The sequence below is a fragment of the Hyperolius riggenbachi genome, chromosome 3 (assembly GCF_040937935.1).
Source record: "Hyperolius riggenbachi isolate aHypRig1 chromosome 3, aHypRig1.pri, whole genome shotgun sequence".
In the NCBI taxonomy this organism is placed as follows: domain Eukaryota; kingdom Metazoa; phylum Chordata; class Amphibia; order Anura; family Hyperoliidae; genus Hyperolius; species Hyperolius riggenbachi.
Window position 1 is genome coordinate 248,712,612 of NC_090648.1, and position 21,418 is coordinate 248,734,029.

Genomic DNA, 21,418 nt, shown 5'->3' on the forward strand with positions numbered 1-21,418 from the left:
AAACATGGTTTTCATGCAAGACAATGCTCCATCACACGCGTCCAAATACTCAACAGCGTGGCTGGCAAGAAAGGGTATAAAAGAAGAAAAACTAATGACATGGCCTCCTTGTTCACCTGATCTGAACCCCATTGAGAATCTGTGGTCCATCATAAAATGTGAGATTTACAAGGAGGGAAAACAGTACACCTCTCTGAACAGTGTCTGGGAGGCTGTGGTTGCTGCTGCAAGCAATGTTGATGGTGAACAGATCAAAACACTGACAGAATCCATGGATGGCAGGCTTTTGAGTGTCCTTGCAAAGAAAGGTGGCTATATTGGTCACTGATTTGTTTTTGTTTTGTTTTTGAATGTCAGAAATGTATATTTGTGAATGTTGAGATGTTATATTGGTTTCACTGGTAAAAATAAATAATTGAAATGGGTATATATTTGTTTTTTGTTAAGTTGCCTAATAATTATGCACAGTAATAGTCACCTGCACACACAGATATCCCCCTAAAATAGCTAAAACTAAAAACAAACTAAAAACTACTTTCAAAAATATTCAGCTTTGATATTAATGAGTTTTTTGGGTTCATTGAGAACATGGTTGTTGTTCAATAATAAAATTATTCCTCAAAAATACCACTTGCCTAATAATTCTGCACTCCCTGTATTGTGTAGTGTATGTATCATAGGCCTCAATTCACTAAGATCATGCTGGAGATAATAGGGCAAGAGAAAACTTGCCACCACACAGTAAGGGCTGGTGCACACCAAAACCCACTAGCAGATCCGCAAAATGCTAGCAGATTTTTAAACGCTTTTTTTAATTTTTATGAGGCGTTTTGCTAGCGTTTTGCGGATTGCTGCTGCGGTTTTCAGTATAGTAGATTTCATATATTGTTACAGTAAAGCTGTTACTGAACAGCTTCTGTAACAAAAACGCCTGCAAAACCGCTCTGAAGTGCCGTTTTTCAGAGCGGTTTGCGTTTTTCCTATACTTAACATTGAGGCAGAAACGCATCCGAAATCCAAAAAATGCCTCACCCAGGCATTTTTCGTTTCTGCAAAACGCCTGCCGCTCTGGTGTGCACCACCCCATTGAGATACATTGACCAAGCAGATCCGCAGCCGCAAGCGGATCTGAAAACGCCCAAAAAGCCGCTCGGTGTGCACCAGCCCTCAGAGAGTTATCTTATCTCTTCATTCCTTAAGTTACCTCCTCTGTAGTTAAGTTACCTCCTCGGTAGTTAATTTACCTCCTCTGTAGTTATTTTCATACGCAGTTAATAAACAGCCTGTCCTAACTCTGGAGCTATTTTAAGGATTGAAGAGTTAACTTAAAGACAGAAGAGTTAACTTTAGGTTTACCTGAGGTAAAATGTTTCCTGAATACGACATGCCTCATCACCATGGTGATAACTCTAGAAACGTTATTAGAGACAGGAGATAAGCTTAGTGAATTAAGGCCATAGTCTAGGGCCAATTTAGGGGAAAGACAATTAACTTATCTGTATGTTTTTGGGATATGGGAGCAAACCGTAGTACCCAGTGGAAACCCACGCAGATATGGACATCACATAGAGAACATACAAGCTCTGTGCAGATAGTGCCCTGGCTGGGATTCAAACCAGCGACCCAGTGCTGCAAGGAGAGAGTGCTATTCACTACACCACTGTGCTGCCCAGCCATTCAGAATGTCCTTGCAAACAAAAAGCAATGTTATAAGTTTTATTGAGCTTCAATAGACTTCAGAGTGACCCGAGTTACGAGGCAGAAAGTCTGACTGACTTGTGTCAGTATTGCGCAGTTACTATACTGTAGATTTACTGGTACAAACTTTGTTGCACATTGCTTGGAAGTTATAATTGAGCAGATATGTTGCTGATTTGGATTGGCCCAATTCCAAAATGCCAAAAGTTTGCAACAAAATTTGTATTGGCATCTCATTGATCATCTCTTAATGTGAGTTGGATGAAACTACTCCATATTCCCATCCAGAATTAAAGCAGACCTGAACTAAGAACTCACTCTCTGCTCTAAAAGATACACAACAGCAAAATAACATTTAAAGAGAAACATTTCTTTGTCACTGCTGATACAAATCCTGCAATAAATCTGCAGTGTGTCTACTTCCTGCTTTTATTGAAGTAGACATATCAACATCCTGTGTTTACGAATTAGCTCTCTGCCATGGCAGGCAGCTGATACAGCTGAGGGATCAAATTACAACTTGTGCTTAGTCACAGATGAGGGGGAATTAGAGAGGCTAAACTCTCTAATTACATACATGGTGCACTTCTATTTGTTTTCCTTCTGTTCTGTGCAAGAGTTTTGGTGCCTATCAGGGAAACGAGATATATCCACATATAAATACATCCATCAGTGCTAAACTATCATACTTCTGGCAGATGGTCACAGAACTCATCTTATGAAATGTCCATGTTGGAACACAATCAATATTAAGCCAGCCATATGTAGGTCGGTATTTCAGTTGTATTCAATCATTTGGGAAATCTCCCAAGAGTGTGACACCGTTGATCAGTATAATTTGTATTGATTTTAATGGTTCATTAATCAGTAGCAGGATCAGATGTGGAATTAATTCAGGATCAGCTGATTAATCGGTTTTAGTGGGTACATAGTTTTGTACTGCTCCAAACAGTTTTGATTGAGGAGTAGGCTGCTCTTGGTCTAGGAGCATAAATGTTATTGCTACTGCAATCTACTGTATCTGGAGTCCTGCAGAACAATCTAATGTGCATGCAGAGCATGTCTCAGATTTCCTAGTTGCCTTAAACAGGGAAATTGTAGATGCACTTAACCAAGGCAGAGTGAATGACAGATGCGTTGTGCACATACACATTAAGTGAACCAGAACCTTGGTATATTCCTGAATACAAACTGTATTCCATGGGAGATGGGGGAAGGTTTCTTTCAAGATTCATTATGTAAGCTAAATGTGTCTAGAGGTTGCCAAGGATATCTTGGTTATCCATTGCTATGTCCTTTTCTCACTGTCTAGTTTTTCCTTGTTGCGGTTGTAACTGTTGTAGTTTGTTTGTTTGCTCAATGGTTTTTTTTGTTATAGTTTACACACTTTCTTGTCTGTAACTTTTGCAAGAAAATGCAGGACCAAATAAAAATATTGTATAAAAAACTGTATTCCACACCCTCTGTTCATAATTTAAATGAGTTCTTTATTTAAAAAATGCAAGTGCCTTTATTTTTTAGCGTGAAATAGCATTAATGTGGCCAGTGACGTTCTCATCTCCTTCCTCTAATCCTCACATGAGGAGCACCTGCTATCTTAAAAACTAGAGCCCATTCAATTAATTCTAGATCATGAAAGGGTTATTTTTATCATATGGGAATGGCGGCGGAACACATTGTAATGCAATGCTGATGGTACAGTGGACAGTAAAAAGCTGGCACGTTTGCATTCGATTTTTGAACAAATTTCTGCTGAAATATAATTGAGTGGTGCATGGCAGTAAAACAATTGCTACCCCATAACCAAGTTCCAGTATCTACATACATCTTCAATGCACTGTAATAAAGAAAAATATGGTCTTAAAAAAATGTGTAAGCAAAAACGTGATCTGAGTTAAAACAGCCTTACTGTTTTGCTGTAACTTATGAGTAATTAAATGAACTTTGAAAAAGAGTGTACTTGTTACAGATGAGTCTCCCTCTTTTGTCTACCTGGTAATTATGGCCAGACAGTGATTAAACAATAACAGTAATAAATTATTCTTTGTCTTCTTAGGTGGATCATTCTGCTATAGTCAATGATTTACCCGAATAATTATTTGCCGTTTTGTCTCTCCCACAGAATCAAGCATGAGAACATTGTTGCCTTGGAAGATATCTATGAGAGTCCCAGTCATTTGTATCTGGTCATGCAGCTGTGAGTAGATATTAATTACAAGCTTTGAACAAAAAAACTCGGTGATGTGCAAGATAATTCCCTGCTGATCCCTCAAATTCCTCTCATAATAACTCTAGTACATAGAGGTTCTGTTTGATAAATAACTAGTGCGCTGGTGTCATAGCCTGTAGGTATAATTTGCTGGGTTGCTATGGCTACTAAAGTGTTGTATATCATATTTCATTAGTCACATAATTAGCAGGAGTAAATTTGTAAATCTCATTCCTTTCATATGTGCGACTTTTAACTACTTAGATACAAGGAAACGCAGGTACAATTAAACAGTATAAACCATAAAGAGGAGGAGAGGGCAGTGATAATAGTACATTCATCCTATGTAATCATCTCCCTGTCCTGAATCCTCCTGTGTCCGTGCGTTGTGCCTGGCCACACAGACGGACTTCGGATAGCAGAGGGAGGGGGCGGGCATGCGCAGGCGTTTCAGTGCACACGTGTCGCGAACATGTGCCTGTTGCGGCGGCGGGTTGGTCACGGCCGAGGCCTAGTGCCAGTTTTTCAATAGATGGTCCTATGTACCAGTATATATATATATAAAATTACTACTTGGTAGTGTGAGTTTTCTTAGCCAGAGGTACTCCTCAGTGGTGTACAGTGTACTTCTACTTGTTAATGTATTACAAATGTTGTTTCAACCATATGTCTGAACATTTTAATTTAAACATATGGAGTGGTGGTGGATCAGTAGTTATTTGGCTGTGAAACCCATGGAAGCAATTCCACTTTGACAAACCATCTATCTAAACTAGCCTGTGAGTAATTGCTGTTTAGTGTGAAACCCCTAAGGCTGCTTACACACCAAGACGTTACAGGCGCACGTTAGTGCGCCTGTAACGCTCCCCCAACGCACAGCAATGTAACACAAGTGGGCTGTTCACACAGCCCACGTTGCGTTACATGTAACGCTGCACGTTCTGTGCAAAGTGCAGCATGCTACGGCGTTACAGCGGCTATAGCCGCGTTAGACTGTTTGCACATGCGCAGTGGGGGGCGGAGAGGAGGCGGGGAGAGCCAGCTACAGTAGCCGCGCACATGGCTACTTAATATTCACTGCACTGGCGGGCGCTGATTGGCCGACGGGACCACGTGATGCGGAGTGTCTCGCTCCGCATCACGTGGTCCCGCTGGCCAATCAGCGCCACTCTGGGAGACATTATAGGACTCGAGCCGCCTAACGCGGCTCACTCTACCGTCGGCTCTTGCAGCACCATACGTTGTGTTAGGTGCACGTTATGCGACCTTAACGTGGCACCTAATGCAACGTCTTGGTGTGCAAGAAGCCTAAGAGTTAGGTTTTTAGTTGTATGTACTGCATTTAACTTACTACATTTCCTGTTTTGTAGATTTCTTTCTCAGATCCATTTGAACTAGTCCTAATTCATGCAGCATGGCTTCACCAGGTCACATGACAAATTTAATTATTTTCATACATTTTATTTCTCACCCCCAAAAAAAGATACAAATAAAAACTATAGTTAATAACTTGTTAGATGGTGAATTTAGATCTCTGCCTTGAGATGCTCTTCTGCCAGTGCAATTACCTGGGCTAGCTCCTCTCCTCTCCAGCACTGCAGCAGCCTATCACTGTGTGGCAGCATCTTTCTGTAGGCTCCCGGATGCATGTAATTTAGGCTCTAATGTAGAAGAGGAGTGGACCCAGCGATGGACCAGGTAATTGTGCTCTGCTGGAGGGGACAGGACACTGGCCACGCTTCTTCCTAAGGAAAAGGGGAAGGCCATTTGTCTTGTTCCTTGTCTGCATCAGATGGCAAAAAAGTTTAGAACTGACCCGTGCTTTTAAGCTCTAGAAAATAATACATTCTCCAGGCAAACTCCTCACACCTTTTTCATTGTTACAAGATTCAATCCTTTATTGGTCATCTATTTAAAGCATAGCAGAGGTACATGACAGCAACAAGAGCTGACGCGTTTACAACCCCACTGGGTCTTTTGTCGTAACAGCTACAACCAAGGACCCAGCTAGCTCACAAACACCTCAGCTCTTGTTGCTGTCAGGTACCTCTGCTATGCTTTTAATGGATGACCGATAAAGGATTTAATCTCGATGAAAAAGGAGTGTGGAATATGCTGGGTGATAAGACGTGTGGAGTAGTGCTCTGTTTCCAGCCCCCTTCACCGATTACACAGCACAACTACTGTATCTATGGTGAGGTAGAGCTGTTCTTTTGCTTTTTTGAAATGATACATTCTGTTTTAAACAAATACTATAATGATGGTGGAGGTATTTATGTACACATAAAATAATACAAATAAATATGTGCTACAACCATAAATAAGCAAGTAATGCTGCCAAAGTCCAGTCCACAGAATGACCAACAATTCGGCACCATTCTAGCTTACAAACAATCCCAAGACAAGTCACCATAGAAAGAAAAATACCAGAGCCCTCAAGACTCAGATTATAATGTTTTAATGGGTTTTGTCAGAACCCTCTGCTTGTCTGAGTATCTGATTGGACTTTATATTGCTCCATACCCAGCAGTACATAAATGTGATGGGGACAATAAAGAAAAAAAAGGGGCTTCTGAGTGGGTGCCGTGTTTACTTTTAAAAATCCAGCATACAATAAGAACTCATACTCATCCAGGTCCATGTTACAGAAACCCTAATGTACATAAAATGTGTATCAGACACCACTGCTGCATGGCCAGTGTCCACCCCACCCTTGATAAAACTTCTACGGTTTTTCCTATTAAAAACACACCTGTGATTACTCCACGAACTCTCCTCTGTACCTTTCCCATTGCTCCACTAGGAAAGCTGCTTTGCACTGTGTTGGCTACTTAGATGCTGACACGTAGACAACATCCCCATGGATGTGAGGACCCCACCATAGAATGCAGGGCTGTGGAGTCGGTACAAAAATCTTCGACTCTGACTCATCAGTTTCTGAAACCACGACTCCGACTCCGGGTACCCAAAATTGCTCAGACTCCGACTTCTCGACTCCGACTCCTTAGTCTAATACTTAACAGGGCTGTCGATTTTGTAAAAAAAATCATGCGACTCCGACTCCTGACTCCGACTCCTCCAGTTTCTGAAACCACGATTCCAACTCCGACTCCGGGTGCCCAAAATTGTCCCGGCTCCTCGACTCCAACTCCGACTCCACACCCCTGATAGAATGACTGTTATTGCAGTAAACCCAACACAACAACCAAAGGTTACTGGTTAGTCTGTACCTCTCGGTTTTACAAGCCCTACTGCATAGAGCCAAATTAATCCATGCCATGCACTGATGAGGATCAAACAATCCGAAACAGTCTGTATGCATGTTGGATTATTATCGCTCTGTACAAATTAACAAGCTGACACATCATTGCATTCCAGCGGTTCTGGAGGTGTGTTTAGCTTCTAAGGGTACAATAGTTAATTTGCATATATTCAGCAGTGGTGCCTGGGAGACATCTCGAGCTCACTCCAACCTGAATTATCGCAAATTCTTTCTGTTTTAAGAAAGCAAACTTTTGTTTTTCTTAACAACCAAAGGAGAAATCCATTTTACATCTTGGGCTCTGTATATCTTTAGCAGCAAGTTTCTTAAAAAAAAATAGTTATAGCAACGGTAGACCGAAGGTAATAAATAATATGTAATGGGCGGCATGCAGTTACAAAATGACAAGCAAAGCTTGTTATTATCCCATTTTAGTGAACAGAGTCTAGCTGAAATTCATGTAAGCATATTTTATACGATGTTTCACACCCAAACAAATTATTAGTGAAGCACTTGACTGCTCTGAACGGAATAGTTTTCTAAGCACACTCCAGTACCCTTCAGCTCGTGCTGTGCATGTCAGTCACTAATTATGCTGCTAAACTGTAATAAAAACAGTCTCACACTACTCCATAGCTGAAACTCTTGCTTTACTGTTTACCAAACAAAATGCATCTTGTATATAATAGAATCATTATAATTCAGTATACGGTATGCACTGCCGGATCACACTGATATATATGTATGTGTATGTACAATTTTAAAGTGATCCTTGCAGAATGCTTGAACTGTGCCCCCTCATCAGTAGTACAAATAGCTTGCATTATTGATTAGGCCAGTAGCAACCATTGTGTACATACAGCCAACAGAATTCCACCTGCCATCTAGTGTCTCCTGCCGATGCACTGAGAATCGCAGCCAGGCAGACCTGTACAAAATAAATAACATTTTTAAACGCTCCATTTAAGTTGACCACAAAGTAGTTATTCTCTTTCTGGTTTTCTGTGAAGTCTCCAGTTCTGAATCTGTCCCTTAGAAAGATGACCTGCCTGTACCTAATTCCTGAGGCTGTTTGTACAAAATTCAATACAGAGCCCTCAGGAACTCAATATAGGCAGGTTTATGTTACTTTTAACAAAGCAGAGTCTTCAGACCTGCATGATAAAAATGTCTGCAAGAAGGATACGCTGCTCATGGCAACATCAGCTTCTTTCTTAATGGATGCAACCAGTGACCCTGCCGGCACCCTCAGAGAAATGCTGAAGGCAAGGAATTAATCATGCAACAATATTTGCATTCCTGATTATAGGGAAACTTAAGGGAGAATAACATGGAGGCTGCAAACCTCATTCCCTTATAATCAATGCCAGTTGCCTGGCTGTCATGCTGAGCATTTGGCTTTAGTTGTTTTAGTGAGTCGCACACCTGCAGCAAGCTTGCAGCCAGTGGGTTCATAATTCTGGGACAGTGACTTAAAATATTACAGAGCATCAGCACAGAGGTTAGGTAACTGGCATTGTTTATTAGAGAATGAAAATTGAGGCCTCCATATTCCTTCACTTAAGGTTCCCTTTAAAGTAACTAATTTGGGGGGAGCCAGTTAACCTGTTCTTGAGGTGCGGAAGGAAATGGAAGTGTCTATGGGAAATGCAGACAAACGCAGGGAAAATATGCACACTCCATACAGATAGTAAATGACAATGTTCTACTTAGTTTAGGGAAGTTAAGTTTGTGACCTACTAAAAGATTTTCACTATGTTTTTTTTAACTTGCCTGTATTTCACAATGTCTCTAGTCTAATCACTTGTGAAAGAAGGTTTACCAGTTTAAAGGGGAATTTTTACCACGCTGAAATTTAGGTGGACTGAGATTTTAGCAGCCTTCCCGTTAATAATTTTCTGTCTAATACGGCCTATAGATGGGCCCTAGTTTGACATGGAACATTATGCCAGTGAATCACTACAAATCGCAAAGCACTTTTTGTAAGCAATGTGACTTGAGTTTTCTGGCGATTTAGGTATTTTATTGAGCCCAAACGCTCACATGCTGCATGTCCTGCGATTACGATTAGCTCTAATTGCAATCGCTCCTGTGGGCTTACATTAGCAAACTATTTTAGTGTATGGACCACATGAAAATTGCAATGGTATGTGTTTTCTATTCTGATTTTATGTGCAATAATTCTTCCTGCATACTATATGTGATTCACATACAGTGCTTCCCTGTGGGAAATTAAAACCACATGGGATCTGCATGCAATTTTGTAAAAAAAACAAAACGAATTATGTAGATGAATATGTATTTAAATCGCAAAATTGAATCTCATGAAAAACACACTTAAAATGCAAAGAAAAAATGCAGAAACACATATGCCAGAGACAGCATTTTTTTTATTTTTATACACAAACAAGTGTGCTCCCAGCCGCAATGTTTCAAAACATGCTATTAGTTGCCACAGCTTTCTATATTGGGATCTACTGTGATAACACCTCAAAATAGGGACATCATTGGTTTCTTTAAAACTGGCTTGGCTAATGTTGCAAACATTTAGAAGAACAAGAGAGGTAAAATCAGCCTGTTGCTGTGTCTTTAATTATGAACCCCAGGCCTACAACTTCAGAGCTATAGGAGGATACAGGCAGAGGAAGCACTTGAACCAATGTGTAATAAACATAGGCAGCATGAGAGTTGAAAGAGGTTTATTCCAAACCATCTGACAATTGTCTGTTAATTTCCTGCCTTGGAAATCTAAATGACTTTAATAACATCCTTTGTGCTGAGTACAAATGTACTTTTAATAAGACAAATGCTTCACTGACAGGAATCGCTTTACAAAAGGTGTAAACAATAAAACACGTGACTGTTTTCTGGATTTCATCTACAGTGTTGAGATGTGTTTTTATCTTATATTAGAGTTTATAGCATCTAGCATATTGTCCTGAGAAGATTGGCCATGAGAGTGTGAGAACATATTGAGGTTGTGGGAATAAAAATAAACACTTGTTGCCGCTACTTCTTATTTGAAGTAATTGACACAGCTATGCAGAACAGTACTTATTTAGCAGAAGCACATGGCAGTTATAGACTGATTTATTCAGTTGTTAATATGGAGAAAACTTAGTATATAGCATTGATCAAGCTTGATGTGTAAAATCTTCTGTGTACATGGTCCTATTATTTCTATATTTCTATATTGCACACAGCCACGCTGTATATACTGTGTCCTACATTATATAATTCACAGTGGTCTAAACACTCTAATTCTAAATATGCTGTATACTCAGTAGCCCTTCTCTGGCAGTTCTCCCCTTTATGTGAAGTGTCCCACTCCTCCTGTGCTGCTTTGTGGTCAGGACTAGGTGCCCATAGTAGGTGAGACACATGCTTCGGTTTCCCTGCCCATATACTCTACACAATGGGGATGGGGGGGGGGAGACTCAAGGGGGACACAAGTGGTACAAGGGGGACTTACCATGGCACAAAAGGGGCACAACAGGTACAAGGGGGAATTAACAAGGCACAAGGAGGGACAAAAGAGGAACAAGGAAGACACAAACGGTACAAGGGGGGTATAGGGAGGAAATAAAGGACACCAATAAAAACTATTTGGGGGATGTTAATGCTTCCTCAAACTACAAACAAATGTGTCATTTGTTGTTTCTATTTCTGCTGGAGTCAAAGCTACAATAACATTCCCAAAACATTCTTTACCAATGTATAAAAAAAACTAAAATATTTTTGTACCTGGAATTGGGCTATATGATTGGGCACAGTTGTACTACACATATGTACACGTTAAATATTTATTCCACATCAGGAAGAGAATGCCAGGGGAATTCACAGCAGTGATTTATGCATTTTGAACTGTGAAAAGTCCTTAGTAGCTCTTGCTTGCAATACAAATCAATAAAAACCACAGGAATTTCTGCATTACTCAATAATTGCTTCATAAAAATGCACTTTGTTGCAAGATGCTATGACTTTAATGGATTTTGTTAAAGCAATGGAAACACAAAGCATGAGAGGTTTCGTAGGATACTCTTTTTTTTCTGTGTTCCAAAATGTAAAAATCAAAGATTGCCTGCTTTCAGGCCTAGAAAGCCTATGGCTGCATTAAGGGAGCTGTATTATAATGGGTACAGTATCACAGTACATACACAGAGTGCATTGTTACTAAATTATGGATACCTTAATCAGAAGAAAAATGTGTACAATAGCAAGAAAAAGTATGTGTATTGGAATTATATGGATTTCTGCACGAATTGGTCATAAAATATGATCTGATCATCATCTAAGGGCCTGTACACACTGCTGCGCTTGCGCTGCGCTTTTCAAATCGCATGCGCTTTTTAATCGCAAGGTCTTTTGAAAAATAATGAAAATCGCGGAGACCTTTACACACTGGTGCGATGCGCTTTTCCTATTCTCATGAAGGCTTGTGCTTTTAAAAATCGCATGCGATTTTAAAAGCGCAGCAGTGTGTACAGGCCCTAAGTCACAACAATATACAGTCAGTCTGCTTAAACTAATACCACACAAATAATTAAATATTTTCATGTTTTTATTGAACACACCATGTAAACATTCGCAGTGCAGGTGGAAAAAATGTGGAAAAAATATGTGAACCCTTGGATTTAATAACCGGTTGAACCTCCTTTGGCAGCAATAACTCCAAACAAACGTTTCCTGTAGTTGCAGACCAAACCTGCACAATGGTCAGGAGTAATTCTTGACCATTCCTCTTTACAGAACTGTTTCAGTTCAGCAATATTCTTGGGATGTCTGGTGTAATTCGCTTTCTTGAGGTCATGCCACATCATCTCAATCTGATTGAGGTCAGGACTCTGACTGGGCCACTCCAGAAGGTGTATTTTCATCTGTTTAAGCCATTCTGTTGTTGATTTACTTCTATGCTTTGGGTCGTTGTTCTGTTGCAACACCCTTCTTCTGCTGAGCTTCAGCTAGTAGACAGATGTCCTTAAGTTCTCCTACAAAATGTCTTGATAAACTTTGGAATTCATTTTTTTTTTTCGATGATAGCAATCTGTCCAGGCGCTGATGCAGCAAAGCAGCCCCGACTCATGTTGCCCCCACCACCATACTTCACAGTTGGGATGAGGTTTTGATGTTGGTGTGCTGTGCCTCTTTTTCTTCACAGATGGTGTTGTGTGTTTCTTTCAAACAACTCAACTTTGGGTTCATCTGTCCACAAAATATTTTGCCAGCTCTGCTGTGGAACATCCAGGTGCTCTTTTGCAAACTTTAAACGTGCATGTAACGATTGGTGTCAGCTAAACAGATTTTCTGATTATTGGTGATCTGCAGTATCACCAATAATACAGATGCTATACGTGATTATGTGGTGATCTGCAGAATCACCAATAATGCTAGTATAGCCAGACACAGGACTACCAATGTGAGTAGTGTTTGGTGCAACAGTAATGAGGAGGAGGAGGAGGTCTCCTGAGGAGCCAGTGACTCCAGACAATGCTGCAGCCAAGGATCACCTGAGGAGCAGGCGAGTCCGGCTGTACTGCAGCTAAAGGACACCTGAGGAGCAGGTGCTACGGGTAATGCTGCAAGGTTGATCACCTGAGAAGCAGGTGATTAAGACAGTACTGCAGCCAGTGGACACCTGAGAAGCAGGTGTTACAGACAGTGCTGCAAATGGTGATCACCTGAGGAACAGGTGATTAAGACTATATTGCAGCTATTGGACACCTGAGGAGCAGGTGTTACAGACAGTGCTGCAATATAGCTTCACCTGAGGGGCAGGTGAATGCTACAGATCTCTCACTAGTGGCTAGGCCCACTGGCGAGGATAGAGAGGTCAGACAAACAGAGTAGGCAACGTACGGACAGATAAGGTACAAAGGCAGAAGGCTGATTCAGTGTTGAGTTTAGGCAGAGTCAGCAACATGAATCAGATGGGCAGAGGTACAGAGTCAGTAAGCAGGAGAATAGTCAAAGGAAGCAGAAGGTCATAACAGATAATACAATGTAATTAGTACTTTAAGCTATCAACAGAATCTGGCTAAGTGTGGATCTCCAGCTCCGACTGGTTCTAGCACACTTTGGGATCTGACTAAGGTCTGAGCGCTCACACGTAAACATTTGCAACAGCAGACACGGAGCAACTGACAGTCTGGTACTATATACACAAGGTTGCTCCGCAGCGCCACCCCAGCCACTCAGCCAATCCGAAGTACTGTTGGAGTCAGCTGACTTGGCAGATCAGATGACTCCCCTTCTATTCGCATAAAGGTCCTGTCGCCTGGCGCGCGCGTAGCCCTCAATCTATGTGCAATAGAAGGACCAGGCAAATCACCAGCATGTAACTGCGCGGCCGAGGCCGCCGGCTGACACGCGGAGACAGCCGCCATGCCGCCTGTCTCCGCGGCGGCATCTCCGCTATCCATTACAGTGCAGCAGGTTTTTTTTGGACAGCAGTGGCTTCCTCTGTGCTGTACTCCCATGAACTCCATTCTTGTTTAGTGTTTTATGTATCTTAGATTTGCTAACATGAATGTTAGCATATGTTACATATGTAACCAATTTCATCTCATTGATTAGACTCCAGCTCGCTGACACCTCACTCCAATTAACCCTTGGAGATGTCCTTGGTCTAGGAGTTCACATACTTTTTCCACCTGCACTGTGAATGTTTACATAATGTGTTTGATAAAAACATGGAAACATTTAATTATTAGCGGGATATTAGTCTTAGCAGCCTGTGATTGTCTATTCTTGTGCCTTAGATGAAGATTAGATCACATTTTATGACCAATTTGTGCAGAAATCCATATAATTCCAAAGGGTTCCCATACTTTTTCTTGCTACTGTAACTTTGTGCCCTCTTCTCTCATGCCTACTCTCAGAAAGGAGGGCTACAACTGTGGTGCCATGTTTAAGAGCTGATCACAATCATGAATTACACATGTAGGACTAAAAAGCAAGTTGAGCATGAATCTGATTCTCTCTGTGAACTGCGTAGGTCATGACCAGCATGCATTGCACAGAACTGGGCTGCAGGCCCATAGCTAAAGCTAGAATTTCAAAGTGTCTTTCATCTTGATATGCCAGGCATGAACCTTACAGTAAGCAGCAGCATGTTCCATTACTATTCACTGAAGCAAACGTTGACTCTAAATTAGCCAGTTTTTTTGTTTCTTTTAGTTCACATTACTCATCAGCCATTCATGTTACCTGAGAACAACCCAATTATCATAATGGAATATTTCAGAATCAAGCTGCTGGTTATGCAGCAGTGTACTATATTTTGTCATTCATAATACGGTTTAAAAATAACTATTTCTGAGGTAGGCATTTTTTATAGTAAATTTTAGAAAAAAATCAGTTAGTTTAAACTTTATTTTTTTTAACATGTTGTGGTATCCGTACTGCAAGGCAAATGTTATGGTATCCATATACAGGATCTTCTCAAAAAATTAGCATATTGTGATAAAGTTCATTATTTTCTGTAATGTACTGATAAACATTAGACTTTCATATATTTTAGATTCATTATATACAACTGAAGTAGTTCAAGCCTTTTATTGTTTTAATATTGATGATTTTGGCATACAGCTCATGAAAACCCAAATTTCCTGTCTAAAGAAATTAGCATATTTCATCCGACCAATAAAAGAAAAGTGTTTGTAAAAGAAAAAAAGTCAACCTTCAAATAATTATGTTCAGTTATGCACTCAATACTTGGTTGGGAATCCTTTTGCAGAAATGACTGCTTCAATGCGGCGTGGCATGGAGGCAATCAGCCTGCGGCACTGCTCAGGTGTTATGGAGGCCCAGGATGCTTCGATAGCGGCCTTAAGCTCATCGAGAGTGTTGGGTCTTGCGTCTCTCAACTTCCTCTTCATAATATCCCACAGATTCTCTATGGGGTTCAGGTCAGGAGAGTTGGCAGGCCAATTGAGCACAGTAATACCATGATCAGTAAACCATTTACCAGTGGTTTTGGCACTGTGAGCAGGTGCCAGGTCGTGCTGAAAAATGAAATCTTCATCTCCATAAAGCAAGACCCAACACTCTGGATGAGCTTAAGGCCACTTTCGAAGCATCCTGCGCCTCCATAACACCTGAGCAGTGCCACAGGCTGATTGCCTCCATGCCACGCCGCATTGAAGCAGTCATTTCTGCAAAAGGATTCCCGACCAAGTATTGAGTGCCTAACTGAACATAATTATTTGAAGGTTGACTTTTTTTCTTTTAAAAACACTTTTCTTTTATTGGTCGGATGAAATATGCTAATTTTTTGAGATCGGAATTTTGGGTTTTCATGAGCTGTATGCCAAAATCATCAATATTAAAACAATAAAAGGCTTGAACTACTTCAGTTGTGTGTAATGAATCTAAAATATATGAAAGTCTAACGTTTATCAGTACATTACAGAAAATAATGAACTTTATCACATTATGCTAATTGTTTGAGAAGATCCTGTAGTACAGCACTGGCCACTGGCAATAGTTAGTCTGGGGACAGGCATGCTCATCCTGATTGGAGAGGGTGGGGGAATACGCGTATAGTTTGGCGATACCTAATACTTCAAAAACACCTATTTGCATGAAGTGGTATGTTCTCCCTATGCTTGTGTGGGTTCCCTCTAGTTGAACTAGCTGTTTCTTAGTAGTTAGTACCTTGCTTCCTCTTGAATTGACCATAAACCGTGATAAGGTATTACAGTTTAAAGCCCTTTAAGAGACTGTTAGTTAGGTGAGCTGTTTAATGTACCTTGGAAAAAAACAGCTAAAAGAGGCACAAGCTAATTTAGTTGCCCAGCATAATAGTAGGTGTCGGGGCTGCCCCCTATGCAAACTGCAGGTACTAATAGCGAGTGCCCTTTTGACTCCGGTGTTGAGGTTAGCCTGATGCGGTTTGTTTTGGAACCGAAGGGCTTTTGACCCTAGCAATCAGTGGCTAAACGGCTTGTTTAACGCGCCATTTAGCTGCTCGTCTGAAAGAACCCTTATTGTTCATGGTGTCCTTTCCTATTTCATGGTGTCCTTTGCTAATTCTAGTATGACACTTTCATCTGGTCTATTGTAGATTTACATTTAGAATGCTGTAAAAATTGTTTTAAAATGAAATAAAAAATCCTAAAAACTAGTGTTCGATATATTGAGAGCAACAAAACAAGGGTCTTGATCACTAAGAATTTCTCATAAGTTATCTTATATTCTCTTTTTTTTCTACATCATCTATAAAATACTTGGCAAATAAAACTATACTAAAACTGAAAAAAGTAACATCAACGTTTAAATAAACAGAAGCAACTTATCTTGAGTAAAATTTTGCTTGCCAGGTACAGAAAATGTATTATACTTTAAAAACAATAAGTTGGGCAGATATACTAGAACACCTCCTCTGAAGGTAGGGATGACCTCTCCTACCTCCTTCCACTGCTCTATACTCCAATATATCCTTGCAAACTCTTTGCATACTCTCTCAACTTTTCTTTTTCTCCTTCTTTGCATCTTGGCTGAACTTTTCACTGTTCATCTTTACGTTAGACCTTTTCCATTTTACTTTATTTCTGATTTCAACCAAAATATAAAGATGCATGTAATACCCCATCCCTGCAAGCAGATGGTGCTTCGCCCTTACCAGGGACACTTCAATCAAAAATAAACCCACATTTGTATAGCGCTGAGTAGGCACTAGCAGTATTAGGAAGTCTTGCCCAATGATTCCTTATTGAATACGATACTAGCTTACTGAGCAGAGTTAGGATTCAAACCCTGGTCTCCTATGTCAGAGGCATAGCCCTAGTACACTATCCAGACTAATAAATAGTCATCAATAGTGTAGAATTGGATGCATCTGGTTTATTAGTATTCATTGAATGAATTAAATGCATATGCACATTCATTCTTCTGTATAGTTTAGATGTTTTTTCTAAGGTAGGTTTTCTAAGAAGAAAAGCCATATAGAATTGTAATGCCTGTGACCCAGGGCTGTAGAGAGAGGCATTATATAAATATTTAGGATAAAGCTGGGGTCCCTTTTTTAACTATATTCATGGCACTGTATGAGTCGCATGTGGCAAAGGTCAGCCTTGACCTTTATACGCAAGTGGATTTTACAAAAGATTGTAGATACATGTCTACAGACCTCACTGGCTTCTGGGGTTGGGTACCAGTCTACAGATCTAAACCTTACTGACATCAGAAAAACAGGATCTGCCACACAAAGAGCAAAAAAGCTGAACACCCATGGTATTGCCCAGTGTTTCTCAAACCTGTTCTTGTGAGTGACTCCCCAACAGTGCATGTTTTGCAGGCAACCTCGCCTATTCACAGGTGAGTGATTAGTGTCTCAGCTAGGTAGATTCCATGTAGCTGAGGCACTAATTACACCACCTGTTCATAGGTGAAGTTGCCTGTAAAACATGCATCGTTGGGCAGTTTCGAGGACAGGTTTGAGAACCATTGGTATAGCCTGATCCCTAATTAGAAAGGCATCATATTGGGAATGCCTATCTGTACTTTGGCAACATTATAGAACCTGTTAACTACATAATGACCGCGTTACGCCGATGGGCGTGAGCGCGGCGGGCAGCCCCAGGACCACCTAATGCCGATTGGTGTCAAGTCCTGGAGCTGCAGTTTCCTAGGGAATGGCCACGCCAATGCTTGATCATTCCCTGTCAGTTCACGGAGCTCTAGCCTGCTAGCTGCCGATCGTGGCTAGCAGACTGTTTGTAAACGAAAGGGGAAAGAAATCCCCTTTGTTTACATCCATACAGCACTGTGGTCTCTGGCAGTGCTGTACGATATCAGTGATCCCCCGGCCTCTGATTGGCTCGTGATTGCCGCGCTCTCATAGGCTGATGCCTATGAGAGGCGGAACAGGACGTATCGCCATCCTATTCAATAGAGAATACGGAGGGGAGGAGTGAGGGAGAAACAGCCACATACAGGCTGAGGAAAAAAAAAACAACTGCCACAGCGATCGGACACCTCCGGCAGCATGTCCCCTTAGGGACAAAACAAGGAGGTGAGTCCGATCGCTGGGCTCCATAGCTGGGCTGTGCAGGAGGCTGAAAAAACTGCACAGCCCAGCTGAGGAAAAAAGAGCCTGGTTGTTACGGGGGGGGGGGGGGGTTAAGCCTGGGGACGTTAAGTGGTTAAAGGGACCTTGAGCGCTACATAAAAATGAAATTTGGACTTACCTGGGGCTTCATCAAGGTCCCCCAGTGTCCTCCTGGTCTCTTCCATGGTTCTGGTTCCGGCTCCGGTAATCCGGCAATTTCGGCTGAAGTTGCCCATGCGCGATCATCACGCTGGCCAGCGTAAGAGTCCCTCGCATGCGCGGTTCTATAAGACTGGATCGTGCATGTACAGGATTCTTACGCTGGCTGGCGTGATTACCGTAGCCGGGACCAGGACCACAGAAGGGACCAGGACAATGCCGAGGGGACTTCGCAGGCTACGGGGGGCTGGAGGAAGCCCCAGGTAAGTCCAAATTTCATTTTTATTCACAGCTCAGGCTCCCTTTAAGACATAGGCTAGATTCACAGTGGTCGGTTGCATAACGCACGCGTTATAATGTGTGAACTGCAGTGGAGGCTTGACAGGGACTTTAATACAAAGCCTGCATACAGCAAGTAAGAATTATGCAATGCGGTACAACACTGTATTGTGAAAGGGCCCATAAAACTGTATGGGCAGTAAGATGACATGCAGAGTTATTCTGCAAGGCAACTGAGCACTGCGAACTAGCCCTGAAAGTCTATAGACGTGTTGTGTGTCCTCTAGTCTGTCTAAATTCACAGTATAGTTTAATACACAAATATACCTATTTCTATTGCGTTTAATATTTTAACATTAGATTTATAAAAGCAAAATTAAAAAAAGTTATTTTTATTTATTTGTTTGTGTCTTTCTGTCTTTCTGGTTGAACTTGATGGATGGATGTCTTTTTTTTTTTTTTAACCAAACTATGTTACTATGTGTAGCAGAAGGAAGTGTAAGGGCTCAAACCCACTAGCAGCGCTTTCTAATCGCTAGTGATTTGAAAAAGCTCTTGCTAATGCAATGCTATGGGGGATTTTTATAAAATCACATCGTGCAAGTGGGATCACACCCATAGCATTACATTAGCAAGAGCTTTTCTAATCACAAAGCACTCCCAGTGGGTTCCAGACCTCAGGCTGCACACATTATAATGAGTGTGATCTGCAATGGAAGCTGGACATTAATACTGGGGGACTGGCTGGGTGGTGTAATGGTTAAGGGCTTTGCCTCTGACACAGGAGACCAGGGTTCAAATATAATCTCTGCCTGTTCAGTAAGCCAGCACCTATTCAGTAGGAGACCTTTGGCAAGTCTCCCTAACACTGCTACTGCCTATAGAGCGTGCCCTAGTGGCTGCTGCTCTGGCGCTTTGAGTCCGCCAGGAGAAAAGCGCGATATAAATGTTATTCGTCTTGTCTATTTGTCAATACAAAGCCTGCATGCTGCGAGTTACAATAACGCAGTCAGTCACAACGCAGTTCTGTGAACAGGCTCATTAAAATCTATGGGCAGTAATTTGGCATGCAGAATTATTCTGCCACCCAACTGACCAATGTGAAGTAGCCCTATAGTGGTATTTAATACTGTATATACAATATAATGGCTCCAGTGACATACGTATGTAAGAAACTATATGTTGGTTGCTATTGGCAACAACACTACACCTTTGTTCCAGCACCAGCAACTCCTTAGAGTTGCAACTCACAGGAAGTGTGAGAACTCGACTCTTATCACAGCAACAGCATAGGAGATAGAACTTCTTAGGCGTCCTCAAAGTTTAGGAGTTTATTCAGTCAACAGATATACAGTACATGTGGTTACATCTTAGCGAAGCAGATGGTTCTGTAGTAAGTCCTTTGCGTTATTGCTCTTGGCTACATTCCTGGTGAATGATAACCAGTCTTTATCTTCTGTCTATCTATACTAAGTTACATCTAGACTACATACATACAGCACACAGTTAGATAAGATGACGAGACATAAAAAAAAGTAAAGGGTTGAAGCCAGCCGTCCCAGGAAACAGAAGAGTGATTCTCTGCAGCTGGTCACCTGCTTTAATACTGGTCACTAAAGAGTTATATGTGACATCATGTGAGCCATACCCCCAAGCCTACAATTGGCTCAGACCCTCGTGGTATCAAGACACGCACAGTTGTTACTGCGCATGGCCTGGAAAGTCCCATGTTCCAGGCACCAGTCATCTTGCTCCGAATCATAACTGATGTTTACAGAACAAGACTGCCTATCTGTCTGTACATCGGGTAGATAAACTCTTTAACCTTGGCTGGTTCTCTGTAAGGCACAAACACCCATGTTCCAGTGTTTCTAGAAATGCTGTTTGAAGGGAGACTTTGCACATCAAGTCTTTTAACTAAACTCAGTTCAGGTAACTGAGGCCTACGACTTCAATAATATAATACTTAAAGAGACACTGAAGCGAGAAAAAAAATATGATATAGTGATATAGTGTACTATGAATAATTACTAGAAGATTAGCAGCAAAGAAAATATTCTCATACTTTTATTTTCAGGTATATAGTGTTTTTTCTAACATTGCATCATTCTATAATATGTGCAGATTACACAACACTCAGCATTCAAAATGAGTCTTTCAGAGCAGTCTGTGAAGTAATGACCTCTCCTCTAGCAGAGGAAAAGTAAATAGTCCAGGAACAGTTGAGATAATAAAAGTCAGATAACAGCCCTCTCCACGACTAACTTAGTCGGAGAGCTTAATGGCTTGTTTGCATAGAGATAACAACTGGAGTTTCTCAACTCTTCCTGTACTGGAAACAATTACACTGATGTATCTGATCTTAATGTTTTATTTCTTAGCTGTGCTACACATACAAATCATAATATCATCATTTTTTTTCGCTTCAGTGTCTCTTTAAATTATAACCGTGTACTCTCTGGATATGTTGTCATCATAAAAATGAAAAGTAATTTGAAAAGCTATTTTTGGCATGCAGCTTAACAAGCGGTGTTGGAAATGGCCTCTAATGTGGACCTGAGCTTAGTGTACAAACTAAAATAATGCAGTTACCCTTTCATGGTATAGGATCTCTTGAGGCTCAGGAATGATGATTTTCATGAAAATGGGCAGGCAAGTTGGTGGTATTGTTTGTTATGTATGACGTTGGTAAATAGCATAATGCTGCTTATGCTTGATTTGATTTTGTGGGCTGATATAAGGACCTCTGAAGTGTAGCAAA

General features: G+C 41.1%; 1 protein-coding gene across 1 annotated transcript in view; it reads left to right on the plus strand.

Annotated features, from left to right (window-relative positions):
* Positions 1-21,418, plus strand: part of LOC137563542 (calcium/calmodulin-dependent protein kinase type 1D) — a 412,397-nt gene that overhangs the window by 303,738 nt on the left and 87,241 nt on the right. Inside the window, exon 3 of the mRNA XM_068276130.1 lies at positions 3,821-3,895. Coding sequence (XP_068132231.1) covers positions 3,821-3,895 — 75 coding nt within the window. The remainder of the gene's footprint in view (positions 1-3,820; positions 3,896-21,418) is intronic.